Below are 18,269 nucleotides of genomic sequence, written 5' to 3' on the forward strand. Positions count from 1 at the left end.
ACCGAATGAAAAGACCTAAAAGCGCGATGAAGCATACACAATATTAATATCATGACGGATACCATGTAACACTCTTGGTTGCAAAACGTTGTTCTATTACCGATCACAAGCAAATATTAAGATCGCCGCTTGAAACAGCTTCAAATTCATTTCAATGTCTTCCATAAAATCTAAAGGTTTCTTGAATATGGATGTTGTGTACAAAAGTCTTTCTTGCATCTTTAATTTCCTTCCTTCTTTTTTTTACAAGGTTTGACTGAAATATTTGTATGCATGCTATTAAGGTTGTGGAAGTATGAAAAAAGCCCGGCCTCGTGCGAACTGGAGCGCTTAAACTTTAAGCCTGAACCTATGAAGTCACGAAAACCAAACTAAGAAACTGGCTTTTTGAATGCTGGAAAGTTTTCATGTAGTGGCGTATCTAGGATCGATTTAACAGGGGGGGTCCAAGAGTTTATGAAAGCATCGCTAAAATTCCTGTATTGGACCATTCCACCTAAAATGCGCGAAGCACAAAATTTTGGATCTTTACCCTCAGAAACTGCTTTAAAATGAAATATATTCTTATATTTTTACGTAAAACCGCAATTTCACTTGCATGGTGTGTTAAACGTTTTCTTAAGTTATCTGGCTAATCGTCAGGTATGTAGTCAACTTATATTTGATTGTGATTTTATGCGGCATGTATCTCAAACCGGTGACGTGCGGTGAGGCACTAATTTTTCGAGAGTTATGTTTGCAATAATGCTAATTCAATAACAAACAAAAAAGTTTCCTACTAATAAAAATTTGCAGCATGTTTTCACACTCATTTGTGAATAAAGTTTATGTGCCTATCGTTTCAGAAAACCTCTGTGACTTGCTTTTCCCCAACCTTTTAAGTCTTTCCATCTCAATGGCGGTTATTGCTTGTCACAACCAGCCTTACGACGATGCAACTGCATATCCCCTTTGCTGAGGCAAAGCTTCGCGGACAGCTTGTTTGCACGAAAATGTTATTTGGTTTATGTTATGATTATGATTATTAAATCATGTTATTTAAAATCACTACTATGTAGCTGTCTATAGCATACGTAGGGAAAAAGTGGCAAACCTTGAAAGGTGCATGAAAATACTGATAGATTACTTCGCTCATTGCTGCTAACAACTAGCACTGCCACTAAACCCAAAAACAAAAATAGAATAAACAAACAAAATTTAAGAGTTTTATTTTTAAAACGACATTATCCAGGTTTTATGCTAAATCTCTCTTCATTTTGCTAAAAGTGAGCTGCAAGTCCAAAAACAAATCGATCTTATATGAAAGAACACTATTAGCTGAGCATTCTGGTAAAATATTTTTCAAAAATAATTTGTAGTTAGCTAGTTATCAACAAACGAAAATCGCAAAAAGTCTCAGTTTTGGCTATCATTGTGACGTAGATCAAGGCAAGTCATAATAGGAGTTTAGCCTATGTGCAACTAGGCGTCATGTGAAGAAATTAGCAACGTGAAGTATTGTAACTGAATAAATTACGATTGTTGTAAACACGAAAAATCGCGTATCCCACTCATTTTCGTCCATAAATTTACAGTAACAGTTGTACCGCATAGACAACCTGTCAAACCGGTACCGTAGGCCTACTGGGTACGGCGATTAAGCTATAGGGCTTATAGTATAGGGTTTGGTGACACTTAATCACGCGACGCTTAATCACCGACACATAATCACTTGGACATTTAATTACGCGACGCTTAATCACGCGACACATAATCACTTGGACATTTAATCACGCGACACATAATCACTTGGACATTTAATCACGCGACATTTAATCACACATTTACAGTATCGAAAATTGCATGTTTACACACGAAAAACAAATATAAACCTGAAAAGAAATTGTTAAAATGATTAAACATTGTTTGCGCAGAGAAGGCTACCGTACACACTAGGTAACAATGTCAGATAACGGTCAACTGTGTTTTGCACGCGAAGTTTCAGGGCCTTGTACCGCATTGGAATAGAACAGTGGTCCCCAACCCCCGGTCCGCGGACCAGTACCGGTCCGTAGGTCAGTTGGTACCGGTCCGCACAGGGTACTGTTAATTAGTGTGGGAACCCCTTTTGTTGCGTAGGCACGCTTGAGTTCTCGAAATCGATTGTCTGGAGAGGCCATTTTATCGCATAATAACCTTAGTTTATTACATCACAAGCCCTTGTTATGCTAAAATTCTTGAATTGTTATCTTGAGTGTATCAGCTAGTCTTCCTAATTTAGTATCCCTTGCCCATTCTAACTGCCCGATGCCCTTTAATCAGGAGAGTAAGTTTGTTACATTCAGTTTTTTAGGAGGCGCGCAAACTTTTATTTGCAAATTTAAATCACTTGATATTCGTTTTAATTCAATTTCAATTTCATTTTGAATGCATGTTCAAATACAAGAAAATTAAAAAAAATCTGCGTCTCCCCCACCCTTTTAGTGGGTCGCGGTAGAATTATCAAACGTAAACCGGTCCGCGGAGACAAAAAGGTTGGGGACCACTGGAATAGAAGGTTGAGTACCAGCAATTCCTTGCAGAAACGTTGCACGTTACATTTGAATGTCTTTTTCAATTCCCTGTATGAAAGTCCACAATGTCGGGTGGTGGCATTGAAAAAGCGCTTGGAGACCAAAATGCCAACCTTCGACAGACAGCGGCAGGCTATAGACAAAGGCGCTGTCCAAGTGCTGTTGCGTCCAAGTGATTATGTGTCGCGTGATTAAATGTCGCGTGATTAAGTGTCCAAGTCGCGTGATTAAATGTCCAAGTGATTATGTGTCGGTGATTAAGTGTGGCGTGATTAAGTGTCGGTACACCATAGTATAGGATAGGCTATCACCTATAGAGTTTTTGATAGTTAGAGCTATCTGTAGAGTTACAGCAGATACATACGTGATATACAACGCTTATTGGTAAATTTATGAATTTGAAAATGTTGTGTGTGATTAGTGATTACTGATTACTTATGAGATCACAAGAGCCTGGATCTACGTCACAACTAAGGCACATTTTGCGAGTTTCTTTTGCATATGATTAATTATCTAACAAAGAATTACTTTTCAAAACTATTTTACCAGAATATTCGACGAGTAGTGGTCTTTCATATTTGATCAACTGGTTTTTGGACTTGCCCCTCAACTTGTCCAGTGATTTCGACTACAATGGTAGTCGAAAACATCTTTTTGATATTTTGTAATGCGCGTGTTTCTTTCGCGAAGAAAACGTTCAAGTGTGACATCACATTGTTAAAACTATTAATCTGAAGATCCACAGGTTGTTAAAACTTTATTATTCTGTCCACAAACGCGGGGCGCAGTTTCAGCGTATACGTCGAGTAAAGTCCTGGTCTAGATCACTGATGATAGCTAACAGTCTGAACTCTAAACGACCGAATGTTTGCTGTTATCCACAAGGAAAATATGGACAACATAGTGTGTGTCAAGTGAGTTTATTGAAAAGAACGAAAGGAGGCGAAGTTACTTTGGAAAGTTTTGAAGTTAGGTAGCGTGTCAATTTATATAGCCTACATTACCTAAAATGCCGAGTATGAGGAAATAATCTTTTTCAGCAATCAGCCAGAGACATGAAGTATTTCTCAATAAAATTTTGTTCTTCGATCATATTTCTTTCTTTTATAAAGGTTTTACTTTGTGTGAAACAAATTATGATTTGTTTCAGGTTATGATTATTTCTCCCCGGGATAATCGTGCGTTCGCAAATATTTAAATGCTTACTCTGATGTAATATAAAAAGAAATTTATCACATGGTATATAATAATCTAACTCATATAATTGTTTTAAACTAATTTCACTTTTTTCCTCAATTTGATTCGAAACAAATTCCAGTTTATTCCAAAACTGATTAACCCACCAAACAACATTTCTTGCATTTCTTGACTACAGGTACTATGCCTTAGATTATAATGAGTTCAACCGTTGTAAAGATAACAGTCGTTCCAATCGCAATGTCGAACAACGCAGCCTTAGTAAACGACGTTTTCATAGCAGGTGCGTTACTAAACAACCCTATCGCGATTCACAGATGAGTTGATTTGTTAGAAGTTGACCTATTTACATGTAACGATAAAAATAGGTGTGTAACTGTAATTTGCAGATACATAACTTTTTGAAGTACGCCCAGCACCAAAAAATGCCCTCTATAAAAATCTGCTCCTGCCCTTATCGATAGTTTCTGGCGCCCCTGCTTAAAGGGCAACTTGTTTTACTCTTTGCTCTTCACTTCAAGTTGACGTTCAATAAAACGAAAACCCGTTGCCTTCAGCACAACAGCTGAGCATTTCGCGTAAACGTGGTTGCAGCCGAAAGAGTGTAACTGTCGATGGATGACATCCAAGCAACCTTTCTGCTCCTAGTGTCTAAAAACTCTAAAGAAGTGGTTTCGAAAGTGGGCGCTAGCGCACCTCTTGAGGGCCTTTGCGACCTTGAAAAGGGCGCTGGCCACAAACTGAGGATTGGGACGCGTTGAAAGTGAATCTCTATAACGTAATAAAAGATTTGTCTGACTTGGCGGCGGATAAATGGCGGATATTGTAATAATGCCTGCTACCAAGTTTTGATGACAGGAGTTAGGCTTGTAAATGTTTGATTTATTCACTTATCAACGTAGTTAAGAGAAAAGCGATTTCAAAGTTCGAAAGAGTCTTGTCAAAGAGTCAAAGTCTTGCCGTGTCAGTAATGTTTTAGTTGTCGAAATTGACCCATCATATGTCGTGTAATTGGTAAAAAGTTAAATAAGTTTCGGGGTAATTTTTGTCCTGGTTTTGCAAGCGTGCACGAGCATTTTTCCCGTTTCTCGAATGATTAATAAATTCGCTTTTTACTTTTTTGTCAAATGGGCGTTTGATAATTAATTAATCAGTAAGTGTCCAGGGGCGCTATCCGAAAAAGGTTTGGGAAAGACTGCTTTAGGTTCTAGTCAGGGATGACGAACCTATTCGCTGTTGCGGGCTTTGTCAGTTACAGCTGAGTAAGCGGGTCGCGCAACTTTTTAGTAACATATAAAAGTTTGCATAATAATTAGCATTCAAGCGCAACCGCTTCATTCGGCAGGTTTTTAGTTGCTCCCGCGGCCGCAAAAAAATACATCGGTTGAGTGCAGCAATCTATTGAAGACATACTGCTGCGACTCAATCGTGCTATCAACTTTTGATCTCGCATTGCGTAAAGATTAGAAACAGATCCAAGAAAGTTCAAACTGTTGGTCTCGCCAGCATGCTTCGACATGCAAGAGCGATTGTCAAACCGGTTTGCGGGCCGCATGTTCGTCACCTCTGACTCTAGAGTCTAGACCAGTGGTTCTCAAACTGTGGTACGCGTACCACTAGTGGTACGCGAGAGCTTTTTAAGTGGTACCGCGTACCGCTGAACATGATTTTCTATGTGCTGTGAGTAATGTGTTGCCCCGGATAGACAAGCTTGTGCAGAAGAAACAGTTGCTTCTATCAAATTAAATTGTGTTTTCTTGCTATTCATTGGTGTTATGGTATAGTAATAACGGTAATAACCAATAAATACCGGTACATTTGAGTAAAATAAGTCATTCAGGAGCCAGGTGGTACGCAGTGTAGCAAAAAAAACGAACGAGTGGTACGCGATCGCAAAAAGTTTGAGAAACACTGGTCTAGACCAAACACAACTGCGGCGTATGGTGTGAGTTAACGGATTACTATTAAGAGATTCAGGCCTTCCTCTCCCCTGCAAAAGGTTCTAGAATACCGTGAGTTGTTACGTTGCGGACTGTTGTTGCAGAGAAAATTTGCCATAAGTTATGTATTTTTGTTAACAGGCTATGATCAATGAAACAAAACGACTCTCCTTGTTTTCGCACATAAAAGTAACCTGTGTAAATATGTTCACAAAATCAGAGCCTCCAGTGCAGAAAACACTCTTTTTCGAAACCTGGTAAACAAAATCATCGCAATTAAAAGAAATCTTTAAGAAAAAAGATGTAATTACAAATTTTTGCAAATCTTTAGTATTGCTTGCTTTGCTTTTGTTGTCCCTGTGGATGACGGAACACGCTTATAATTGCAGATACTTTCATCTAAAGTTTGCGCGTTTTTCGTAAAAATGAAGTGATATGTGTTTGGCGACAAAGTATGAAGAATATTATAGGCTTCAAGCAAACATTTTCAATAGACAGAGTGCATGTGCTGTCTATTATGACATCACTTAGCTGCATCACCCTAATCGACTACTGCTGTCATAGCGGAGAATAATTATGTAACACAATTTTTGTTTGGCTACTTATTTTAATACCCCTCTATGTATTAATGGATGCTGAATTCAAAAATCCATTTAGTTTCTTCGTACCGTCGTTACGTTTTGAGATATTCAAAATTTTTTTTTCATCTGATGTAGCTGTAATTAAAGTAGCAAATTGTGTTCTACTCTTGCAGTAGATTTTAACTCCACATCTGTTCGGTTTATTAAACGCAAAAGCCAGTCTAAAAACGTTATTAAGGAAGGCTTGAGGATAAATGTAACATAGTTTTTTCAAACAGTAAGAGTCATTCAAAACTGTACTTTTGAGCGAGTTTTTATTTTATGACCACTCCTGTCTTGCCTTACTAAAGACCAAATGTATTCTTCCATCATTGCACTGTCCCAGCGGCCTCTATATCGTTTTTCCATTGGCTCAATATCCTGGTGAAATCTGTCACCATGCTCCTCACTGACGTCGAAGTTCGATGTTGAAATGTGATAACCCAAGGCTTGATCTTAGTTTATAAAAATTACTGTATCATGACCTAGGTGTAATGTTATTACAAATTGTAAGCCTTGGACGTGATACGTTGAAATTTCGTGTGCTTTGTTACGTACAGTATATACTTCAGATATGCTTTATACCGGAAGATATGCTAAATACCAAAATATTGCTAATGTACTGTAGCTACTATAGAAACCAAAATGCAGTCTACTGTAACAAAAATACTGGTTTGATAGATACCGAAATCGAGCTGTTGTAACTATATATAGTGTGTAGTTGTAATTGATGTGCAGTAAACAATTAACACAACTCTGTTTATCTACATTATTTGCTTTAACTGCATTGCCATTAATACCACTGTTATCTTGGCTACATTTTGGTGATTAGAGTGATATATTCATGCCATTGTATAGTTTGAATATACCATCGTAGAACTTTCTGTCAAAAGAAGTTACTTTTTACAGAAAGCAATATTTTGCAAAACACAAAATTATAACAAAACCGTTTTTCGTTGCAAGTGTTCCACAATTAAAAATCTTCTAATATATAAGCTTAAAATAAAAAAAATTTAATCGCTAAAATATTTGGTTACTATGTCGGCAAAGATTGATTGCAAACTGATAGCAGAACAATAAGTACTAACGAAACCCATCGTTTTTTCTTAGATTTATGACCTATCGTATAACACGGAGATTACTATAAATTAAACTTGTTAAAGCACGATGTGAAAGAAATGTGACAGCTTAAAGTGAAACGAAAATTACGTGTTGACAAATTCCAAGTGTGATCTGTACTTGCTTGCAGCTTTACTTTAATTAGGTTCTTTCCATTTCTGTATGAGCTTTGGGCAACGGTTAAGTGTGTGTTTGTGGTTGCCTGTTCAAGTCGTCCATGTTATCCCACTATATACTTAGGCAAGCATGTATCATTTCTTTTTGGATATTCTGGTTTAAGATTATATAAGGTTAAGCTTTTAGTGCAAAGAATAGGTCAATTTCATGTGCTATTGGTTTGGTAATGCTGTTAAATAAGTATTGATATATACGTGTTAAAACAACACGAAATTTGACTACAACATTCAGAAATTTTCATATTAAATGTTGCATATTAAATGTCGCATTTCCTGCGAGGGGTGAAGTAAATGATTGCTTTCTATAATCATATTGCACACTCTTATACCAATCCAAATTATACCAATAAACTCTTATAACTAGGGCAATTATTTTTTGACTTGTCAAAAAAAGTCAAAAATTTTTCAAATTTATAGCGTTAGGTCAAAAATTGTCAAATTTTTTTACAAAGTCAAAATTGTTTACAAACTTCATTGTAGTGGTGTCATAGAGGTTTCACTGTCAGTGAACTTTTCCTTTTACACATTGCAGCCTACTTTATACTTTCGTAAATTGCCCATAGTCTACTTAATGTGAATCATAAACAATTAAGTTAAATAATTAGGTTGATATGTTGTGATGCTCAACACACCTCAAAACGTGTAAAATTTTTGGTAGGTCCTAAGTCATTTTGCGGCAGCTGTAGGTTAAGTGCAGCTCTTGCTTCGGTTTTGCTTCAGATACTTTATGTATCTTTAGTTTAGTGTAGTGAATGTATTGAACAGTTTTTGTTGTGTCTTAGCTCCAGTTTTTTGGCAGTGATTTGTAATTAGCTCATTTCCCTTTTCAGAATAGGCTAGGTCTGTGTTCAGATTTTTGCCCTTCTGTTAGACTACAATAAATTTTAAATTTTTGTACAATAATGCGTAATTAAGTACTTGAGTTCTTCATACGTCAAAATTTGTCAAAAAAAAAGTTTTTTAATGTCAAAATTTGTCAAAAGTTTCAATTTTTAGGTCAAAAAATAATCGCCCTACTTATAATCAATCCTATGGCAATCTATCTTTTACCGCAGTTATGTGAACGTTACTCTACCCATTTTGCTTTGTTTTGAGCATTATTTAAATAATAGGTATATTGTATGGTAAATTGTAGGTATACTGTACATGTAAAATCTTGTATTGTACAAGTAACATTTCAATACTATGACTTTGGCTATTGATGATTTTACGCAGTCCTGCACTTACAAGTGTTTGATTTATTTTAAGAGGGTAATGTATTTGATATAAGTGTTGATATCGTTCTTATTTGCTTTTAAAGCATGTTTGTCATGCGAAAACGTGTGTTATTTATGACTCAATGCTGGCGTTCCGTTTTATGAGCAAGCTACATAAAAAGTAGTCACACCGTTCACACGTTTTCGTAGTCATTAACAGTTCTCACTGTGAACGCTCGTAATATCGTCTAGACTAGAGTCTAGCTAGAGTGTAGAGTCTGGAGTCTGGAGTCTGGAGTCTGGAGTCTGGAGTCTGGAGTCTGGAGTAGAGTGGAATTAAATTGCGTGGCTCAAACTTTAAAATGAATCTGTCAAAATCTGGTTGTTGAGGGTTACAGATTTTACGCTATTTCATGACTGGAAATGTTTCTTTAATTAACCTGTACATCGCTGGTTATTAAATAAGTCGTTCTATACAACCCTGATTACATGTTATTGGGTTAAAAACATTACAGAATGATCCTCAAATATTATTGCAATAAGAACTGCGTTGTTCACACGACATGTGAAATAGCGTTCACGTCAAATGGCGTCAAATGGTCAAACGTTAAATGGCGTACACGTCAAGTGGTGGAAACGTTAAATGGCAGTCATTGAACAGGTACGATGTTATGACGAAGAGATTGTTTTGTATACAACTCAACTTCGAGTTTTAGCAAAACGTTTTTCTGCATACACTTTTTTCAAACATTTATAAATATATAAACATTTATCTTTTAAAGTCTTGAATTTTCTTGAATCTTGACGACAACGGGAAAGTCATAAAAATATCGAACTGTTCTTAATTTAGTTCCAACCAGTTAAGTTTTGATTGATCGTCACGCACGGTCACAAATTGTCACGCACATTTTTACTTGTTTTTTTTCATAACGTATTGCCCAAATGTGGAATTGTTTACATAGTTCTACTGAAAAGGAGTGAGCTTCATTTAGGTCTCGCCCTTGGACATCACAACGGTATAGCGCAACAGCGCGCCTATATCGAATTATGCTTCTTGCATAATTACAAACCAGGTGCTCTAACTGTTTTGACACCTAGCCGACATTGCGCGTATTGCTTATGTCATTGTGCTGCTGCGCGTAGCCTGCAGTATTTATTTAAATAGAAGCACCACACTATTTCTTAATGTTTTTTTTGCACCGTTGAGTTGTACAAGTTGAACAGTCTCGGGTATTGAACTGATGTAGCGGAAGATTTTAGACGTTTTGTTTGGTGTCGGAGTTTGTTCTCATCCAGTACTATCTTAACTTTTTAATATGTTTTGTTTGTTCTTTTCACGATTTGACGATCGAACAATTTTTACTTTTGGCACTTTTGCTCTTTATTTTTTGGTTTGCAGCAGATTCTATGCTTCGCATTTATTGTCTGACAAGCACTTTTTTAATCGATTTCCTCTATGGCGCAGCTAATCTTCGAATATGCCTGACTTTCGTTGTACTCACAGAATAAAGAAAGGCGCCTTAACTTTTATTCGGAGAGGATAACAGTTTTACTTTATGGTGTGCTCTCTGGATGTTCACAAAGACAGGAAAATTATCTAGCTGTGCAAGACGCAAACATCCAGTCGCAGTGGTATTTTTGGGCACAACGAGTACAGGCGTCTTATTCTTGTCAACCATGAGCTCACGATTCTTTTATTTGTGGTTAGGCCGAGGGCGGGAACTTTTATACGTTGATGATAAAGGTTTACGCACACTCACTTTATCTAGGACGCCAGCAGAAATTGCATGACACGAGACCAATATTATAGGTTCTCATGGATAAATGTGGCGAGGCCATGTTTCCTGCTTAGTGGAGTTCAAGTTATCGAGAGGTCAGAGGTCAGAGGTCAGAGGTCAGAGCTAACTGGTATTTTGTGTGGAGCTCATGATGACACTTATGGAAGGACACGTTTAGGCTAAAACCTGAACAAAATCGCCAAAAGAATTTTCTGGCTGGCGACAATATGTTAAGGTCCTTGCTGATCTTATCACCTTTGATAACAAACCACTAAACTCTGTTCTGGTTTACCCTTAGCCTTTAAGCAAATAATAAAAGCGCTAGAAAGCTTGCATAAAAGATAAAGATGAAGTTAAATTCAGTTTTTATTTGTGAGCATGTAAATCATCTCAACTTTCTACAATATAGAACTATATACTATTATAAACTTATAAAAGAAACGCCAATATAGACAAATAAGGTTAAAATGACTGATGTTTTCGTACCTGGACTAGTTGCTGTGATCGTTTTCTACGTTGCAATCCTTGCAATCGGAATATGGGCTGCATGGAAGAAAAGAAAGCAACCCGGTGAAGACGATCATTGGAATGAGTTTTCCATGGTCGGCAGAAGAGATATTGGTGTCTTTGTCGGCACCTTTACTATGACTGGTACGTTTTTTGTGCATTTTCGCTCAACATAACTCCTGTAAAATCATGAAGTATATTGCAGCGCCAAGTTACTTTTTACGTTGCTTTTCAACGAAAGTATACGACACAAGTATATCGTTATCTCCTAATGCACATTCCACTATATAGTTGGACTAATGGATAAGAGGTGTTGTAGCGCTTCTTTTCTTTTGCATTAGAGCTTATTATTGTAGAAGTACAGTCACAGAGTGAAACCCGTTAACGTTAATAAAGATAGTAACAATATTGTGTGTATAGGAATTAAGTCACAGATATGTGAAATAACTCGGATATAAATGGCTGGCAGTGAATTCTGTATGTACTTGTATATAATAATCGGTATGTATAATGTTTTTTTCAGCATCGCTTGTTGGTGGAGTTTACATTAACGGAATTGCCGAATTTACCTACACACCAGGTTTCGGTCTGATCTGGTTACAAGCATGGTTTGGTTTTGTTTTTGTTCTAGTCATAGGTGGTATTTTTTACGCCAAGAAAATGCGGGAAAAGGTAAATATATACTGTATAAAGCTCTGTTTTTGTTATACTTTCAATGTATAAGCAGTCACGCATTAGCCAACCATTTTTAAAGCGGTTATAGTTTTCTTTATTTGGGTATTTCAATTTCTTCTTATAACATGCATTATGCTTCATTGATTAATTATTATTTATTAGTATAAGATTAAATGTGAGTAAAAAAGAAGCATAAACAACAACATAAAAAGAAGTCTCTACGCTTGCATGCGGTTTGATTTATATCTAGTGGTTGTAAGTTTTGGTAGTCCATATGAATGGGGTGCCAAAATATGTCCAGCAGGTCCTAAAGTAATTTAATACCTTTTGCAAAGGTAATTATGTCAGTTCAGCTGGTTAACCCAACGCCAGAATAATCTAAACTCGGTAATAAAAAACTAACAAAAAGTTTTCTCAACTTTCTTAAAGATTTTCAATATTACATAGTCCAACGCAAGCTTTCGTAATCATCTAAAAACGCCAATATTTTTGACAAATTCTTTCCGCTTCTGTCTTTTTCAATATAATCTGTTTATTCTAGTATAACTACAGTTATATATACGTTTCGAGTTTACAGACAGAAAAACGTCATGCATTTCATGAAACAATAAAGAAAAACTTGCGGCGTATTTTGAGATATTTCGCAAACTAATGCAGCCCCCACAATACAAGCGGTTTTGTATTGTTGTAATCAGGTTATTGAACATATTGTTTTAAACGTTTTATGGTGGCTCTTTGCAGGGTTATGCCACAATGCTAGATCCGCTACAGAGGAAACTTGGCAATAAGATGGGCGCTCTTCTTTACATCCCTGCTTTTATGGGTGATTTGTTTTGGACTGCTTCTGTTCTTATAGCATTGGGTAGGTATAAGCCTGCAGTTTTGTTGGAACACGTATAACTAGTTTGTTGGCCATACCGTTGTATTATTTGAAGCATCTAAATGCCAAACGTTCAATGAATGAAAAATGTAACGCAAATTAGAAACGTACAGTTGAATCAGCTCCATATTCTTAACGTTTACGTTTTGCTGCAGCTACTTTGCTGTAGCTACTGGCAATGAAAATTTTACTGCTTTAAGTTGTCGAACCCAAAATCTTGTACGTCTTTCTCTACCTGTGTAGGTGGGACACTCTCGGTGGTTATTGGACTGGACTTGGTGATTGCGATCATCATATCCGCTTTCATAGCTGTACTCTATACTTTACTTGGAGGCCTCTACTCTGTTGCTTATACCGACGTTGTTCAAATATCCTTCATCTTTGTTGGCTTGGTAAATATATAATTGTATATAAGCCCCAATTACCTTAATCTAGACATGGTGAAATTTCACGAAAGATTTGTCAATACAGTATCAACTGGTACAAAAGTTGACATTTTTAACATGGCATTTGAGTTTAACCAGTTCATTGCGCTTGTATGATGTCTCATATTGTATGATATATGTATGAGGGGAAATCCCCTCATACATAGTGCATTATGAGTAGGGCCCGCAAAAGTCAATAAAGTCAAAAATTTTTAAGGACCTCGTCTGACCATGAATCAAAGAATAAAGTTGTTTTCAGCACCTAGGGGATTGTTTCTAAGAAGTTTATAGGTCAAAATAAAGTCAAAATTTACAATAAAGTCAAAATTTTCAATAAAGTCAAAATTTGTCAAAATATGGCTTTTTACAAAGTTTTTGTGTTTCTTGAGAGTAATTCTTGTAAAAATCCTCGTGGAAGCATTGTAAATCAGGAACTGCGACACAATTAAACCATATTAACCCATAAAAGCAGGAAATAAGTCACAATGCCCACTTGGATCAGCAGTAACTTTTATCGCAAATTGTCCATAGTTTATTCATTGTTACGTATTTAAATAATTCTTATAAAACACTTCCTCTTCATAAACGTGGTATTTTCGAAGATCAACAGTTTGGATTTTAGGAATAGCCTACTGACATTCTGTAATACAAAAATGCCTAAGCAAGCTAAATCGTCTTCAGCAAAAGTTAGACAGATTTGTCGAGATTTTTCTGATGAATTTAATGCAACTCCCGGGGGTGATTTAAGGTGCAATTTTTGCGAGGTTATAGTGAAGTGCGATAAAAAGTATTTTGTTGACAGTCACAGGAAAAGTAAACGCCATCAAGCTGGATTGGAGCAACAACAAGCATTCCCTGTTTAATTTGCTGTTTATTAGAATTTACCATGCGGAGAAAATCGAGGCAAAGTGCCCTTTTCACAAGGACAAAATAACACAAGCTACCTAAATCTATCGCCAAAAAAACACGACGCACTTTTTATAATCCATAAAACACCTTGACTTTTCGACAAAATATTACGTTTGGGTCTGAAATCGACAAAATATTATGTTTGGGTAACTGGAGAAAGAACTGTGGCCGCTACAAATAAGCAATTTCGTTAGGTCAAAATAAAGTCAAAATTTGATAAAAATAAAGTCAAAAAAAAATTTTTTTAGGTCAAAATAAAAATGGCCCTAATTATGAGATATCTCATCATGGGTAGACTGCACAAGTTTACCACTTACAGAAGGGCTTACCTGCCATATTACATATTCCGAGTTATCTCGTCATCATCTTAAATGCTTAATCTCGATCTCGGTATTTTCATGGTGAACTTGAATTTTTTCAGTTGGTTTTTGATGAAAATTATTATTGAAATATGTCACATAACACTGTGTATATAGCTATTTTCGTACTGCAGATATTCAAATTTTTCATTTTTTAAGTTTTGGAAGAAAATTATTTTTGCTTTTGTGGATGAGAGTATAGCATTGAATTGGTTGTTCATTACGTTTTCAATGTTTATTTTCCTAAACCAATAAAAGATCATTAAAATTAAGTGATGATGACGTCACCAATGACGTCATAATCATTTAATAATTTATCATTAAGCATCATTATCATTTATTTTATCATAATCATTTAACATCATTTTCATATTTTAAGTGGATAGCGACCGGATTTGCATTTGCTAACCCAGCTGTCACCGACATCAGGACAACGGGTCCGGGCGGGTGGTATGGCTCTTTTACTGAAGACACCATTGGCTCCTGGATTGACACCCTTTTACTTTTTGTGAGTTGAAGCAAGCAAAGTGGATTTGCAATAAGACCAACGTATAAACGATCAGACGCGTACACAATGGACAGAAACGATCGAACTTGTTGGCTAAATCCTTTAACAAAATTAGTAATATTGAAAAAAGTAATGTTGCTTGCGCTAAATAACATCTGTACAATTTTATCAGCTCTGTGGTTCTATCCCGTGGCAAGTTTATTTCCAACGTGTTCTCTCTGCGGAAAGCCCGAGAAAAGCACAAATTGTGTCTTGTTTCTCAGCCGTGGTTGCCTTTATACTTGGTATCCCGCCAATGTTAATCGGGGCCATTGCTGCGTCAACAGGTATGGGTTTGTCGGTCTGGTGACATAAAAAGTAAGGTACACCAATGCTTTTTGATGTTGTCGAGGAAAAGGGTAATAGCAAACGTAATTTTGCGTTTTAATAAAAATAAATAACTTATGTAACTTTACTAGACTGGAATACTACCGCGTACGAAGGTGACCCCCTTGAAAACGGACAAGGTTCGATAATCCTTCCAATTGTTCTTCGTTACCTCACGCCACCAGCAGTGGCTGTAGTTGGGCTTGCGGCAGTAGCTGCAGCCGTTATGTCATCGATAGATAGCAGTGTACTTTCTGCTTCAAGCATGTTCACCAGAAACGTTTATAAACTGGTTCTTCGTCCTAAAGTAAGTCTCAACTTTTTCGTTCATTTAACAAATCACAGTGCATTCACTATTAATAAAAGGAATCTTTTTTCTCACATTTGATAAAGTTTTCCTTCTGTTAATCCATTCACTCACAGCGCAAAAAATGTTGTTTTTATAGGCCAGCAATCGCGAGATTACCTGGGTTATGAGAATCATGATCATTCTAATTGGGGTTATAGCTGCTGTCATTGCATGTTTGGTACAGTCTGTCTACGTTTTATGGTACCTCAGCATAGACTTCGTTTATACCATACTCTTCCCACAGGTGGTTATAATAATTTTCTGGATCATTTAAAACCTGTTCTTATAAGCTTATGTATTGACACAATGGTTAAGCCTATTCTTATGCTTATATGTCGACGCATTGACTAAACGTTACGTAATGTTCTCTTTTGCAGCTCACATGTGTGCTCTACCTGGACATAAACATATACGGTTCTCTTCCAGCATACTTTCTTGCTGCCATTCTTCGGTTAGGTGGCAGTGACTTTTACTTTGACTACCCTCCCTTCATATACTATCCCGGGGCATTAAACTTTCCCATTAAAACCTTCTCGATGTTGATTTCAGCGATCACACTGATTGTTGTCTCGTATCTTGCTCGTTTCCTCTTTGTTCGGGGTTACATTCCAGAAAAATACGATTTCCTAAAAGCGAATCTGGCTCACGGTGGCCGCTCTATAGAACTTCGGGAAGATACAGACTCCCATAGCGATGAGAAGAAAGGAGAAGTGAATCCAGGTTTTAACGATATGGCCGAAGGCACACAAATGTAAATCATTTGAGCCAAACACAGCTTTTGTATATATAATGTGTTTATGCCTGCAAAATATTCTGACAGAAAAAGGAAACATCTAATTTTCTTAGTGTTACTGCATTAAAAAGTACATTAATAAAATGTAAATTGCTACTAATAATTTGATAGGATAAGCTAACATATGCAGTTATATTTTTGAAATGGTTGTTGTGGCCGTTACAGTGTATGTAATAGGAAAACATCATATATAACACAACTAAGGCAGCGAATTATATATGAGCCTATAAACCAGTGTTTCTCAAACTTTTTTCGATCGCGTACCACCCGTTTTTTTTTACTACACTGCGTACCACCTGGCTCCTGAATGACTTATTTTACTCAAATGTACCGGTGTGTATTAGTTATTACTATACCATAACACCAATGAATAGCAAGAAAACACAATTTAATGTGACAGATGCAACTGTTTCTTCTGCACAAGCTTGTTTATCCGGGGTAACACATTACTCACAGCACATCGAAAATCATGTACAGCGGTACGCGGTACTACTTAAAAAGCTCTCGCGTACCGTTAGTGGTACGCGTACCACAGGTTGAGAACCTCTGCGTATAAACGATGAAAACTGTTTCGGTTTGTAAATAAGCATATCAATAAATATAATCCAAAGCCGCATTCCATTGTTGTATACAACAGAGTAGCAACAGAATAGAACCTATACCGAAAGTAATGCACAGAACAACCAGAATGGTTATTCCGGTTCCGGTTGACGTTTTGCTATCGACATCAACAATAAACACACCTATAAATATAGATCCAAACTATAGTATATGAAATATAGGCTAGAACCGTTACAACGCTGAAAGTAACTTCAAAAGTCTAGATTAAAAGTCTTGAAGTTCTTCATTTTACACAAATTTTTACTGTTAAATATTAGTAAAATTTGAAAACCTATAAAATATTTTATTTGTAAATTTTGGCGACTATTTGTTGGAGTAAGATTAAAAAAGATACAAGTTTTTCTACATAGAATCGACAAGATAATCATCTATTGATAAATACAAAACAAATTACTTGAGTGTTAACAATGAGTTAAGGGCATTTGATAATAGTTGGCTATTTATCTAACAAGCGTAGGTCTAGCTGCTAGACTCTAGCTCTATTTACCAACACTACTGCATGAATGATTAACAACACGTTCTGCGTAATAGCATTAACCAACAGTATTCAGTCGATCGAAAGAAGTTACCTTTTATCAAAAACTAACTACAGAAACGTGGAGAAGTTATTTGAAGAACAGGTAATGGACTCAGTTTAAAAATTCTTTTGTAAATTCCATAAGAAACCAATCATAATTTCATGTAGCAATAATTTAGGACGGGAAACATGAATATAATTACTTGACTATGACCTTAGTGGCCTGCAGAAATTTAACAGCGAGCAAGGCGTGCTGTTAAACAGGCAAATACTATTCTATACACTGTACATAAACTTAAGACATAGATATACGTTTGAACTTCACAAAGCGGTATAGTGCCGTCTTTTTTATCCCCAGGTATCGAGCCTTTTATGGACGATTTCCTGCTACGCCCTCCCCTGGCCAACTAGCAGTTGAAAAGGTCGAATCTCTCAGGGATTATTTTGCGGACAAATAGGTATTTAAAAATGAAAGAAAAACAAATTAAAGTAATGAAAGACACTACCATTGCAAATGTCTTGTAAGGAAACCTCTCGTCACCGGGATATTGAATGCAAGGAGACAGATTAAACATGGGCTCTCCCCCGCCAAATCGAAGTATGCAGCCGACGATGTAACCGACAAGCGATCCGTAAGTATTCACATCTAGATATAAGACGCCTGTCAACTGAAAAGGCAACGAGTTTTACAACAACGAAGAAAAAAACTGAAAAACGACAAGACTTTTCTTCTTGCCAACCTGAGGAAAAAGTAAAACGTAAACAAGGTCAGCAGAAATGAA

General features: G+C 36.5%; 1 protein-coding gene across 1 annotated transcript; it reads left to right on the forward strand.

Moving 5' to 3' along the window:
* The first annotated feature begins 10,972 nt into the window (after positions 1-10,972).
* LOC143452179 (high-affinity choline transporter 1-like) lies at positions 10,973-16,649 on the forward strand. Its single transcript, XM_076953049.1, has 9 exons — positions 10,973-11,229; positions 11,609-11,757; positions 12,502-12,622; positions 12,884-13,032; positions 14,713-14,841; positions 15,014-15,167; positions 15,300-15,514; positions 15,654-15,800; positions 15,934-16,649. Exons 1-9 carry the CDS (start codon positions 11,046-11,048, stop codon positions 16,309-16,311), a joined length of 1,626 nt encoding a protein of 541 aa, XP_076809164.1. The 5' UTR covers positions 10,973-11,045; the 3' UTR covers positions 16,312-16,649.
* The last annotated feature ends 1,620 nt before the right edge of the window (positions 16,650-18,269 follow it).

This window comes from Clavelina lepadiformis, chromosome 4 (genome assembly GCF_947623445.1).
Source record: "Clavelina lepadiformis chromosome 4, kaClaLepa1.1, whole genome shotgun sequence".
In the NCBI taxonomy this organism is placed as follows: domain Eukaryota; kingdom Metazoa; phylum Chordata; class Ascidiacea; order Aplousobranchia; family Clavelinidae; genus Clavelina; species Clavelina lepadiformis.

Bases quoted from the DNA above. Each gene is read 5' to 3' on its own strand.
- LOC143452179 (XM_076953049.1), top strand. From the start codon at position 11,046: ATGACTGATGTTTTCGTACCTGGACTAGTTGCTGTGATCGTTTTCTAC. The intron at 11,230-11,608 runs GTACGTTTTTTG...TGTTTTTTTCAG, and splicing joins CGGCACCTTTACTATGACTG to CATCGCTTGTTGGTGGAGTT. The intron at 12,623-12,883 runs GTAGGTATAAGC...CTACCTGTGTAG, and splicing joins TTCTGTTCTTATAGCATTGG to GTGGGACACTCTCGGTGGTT.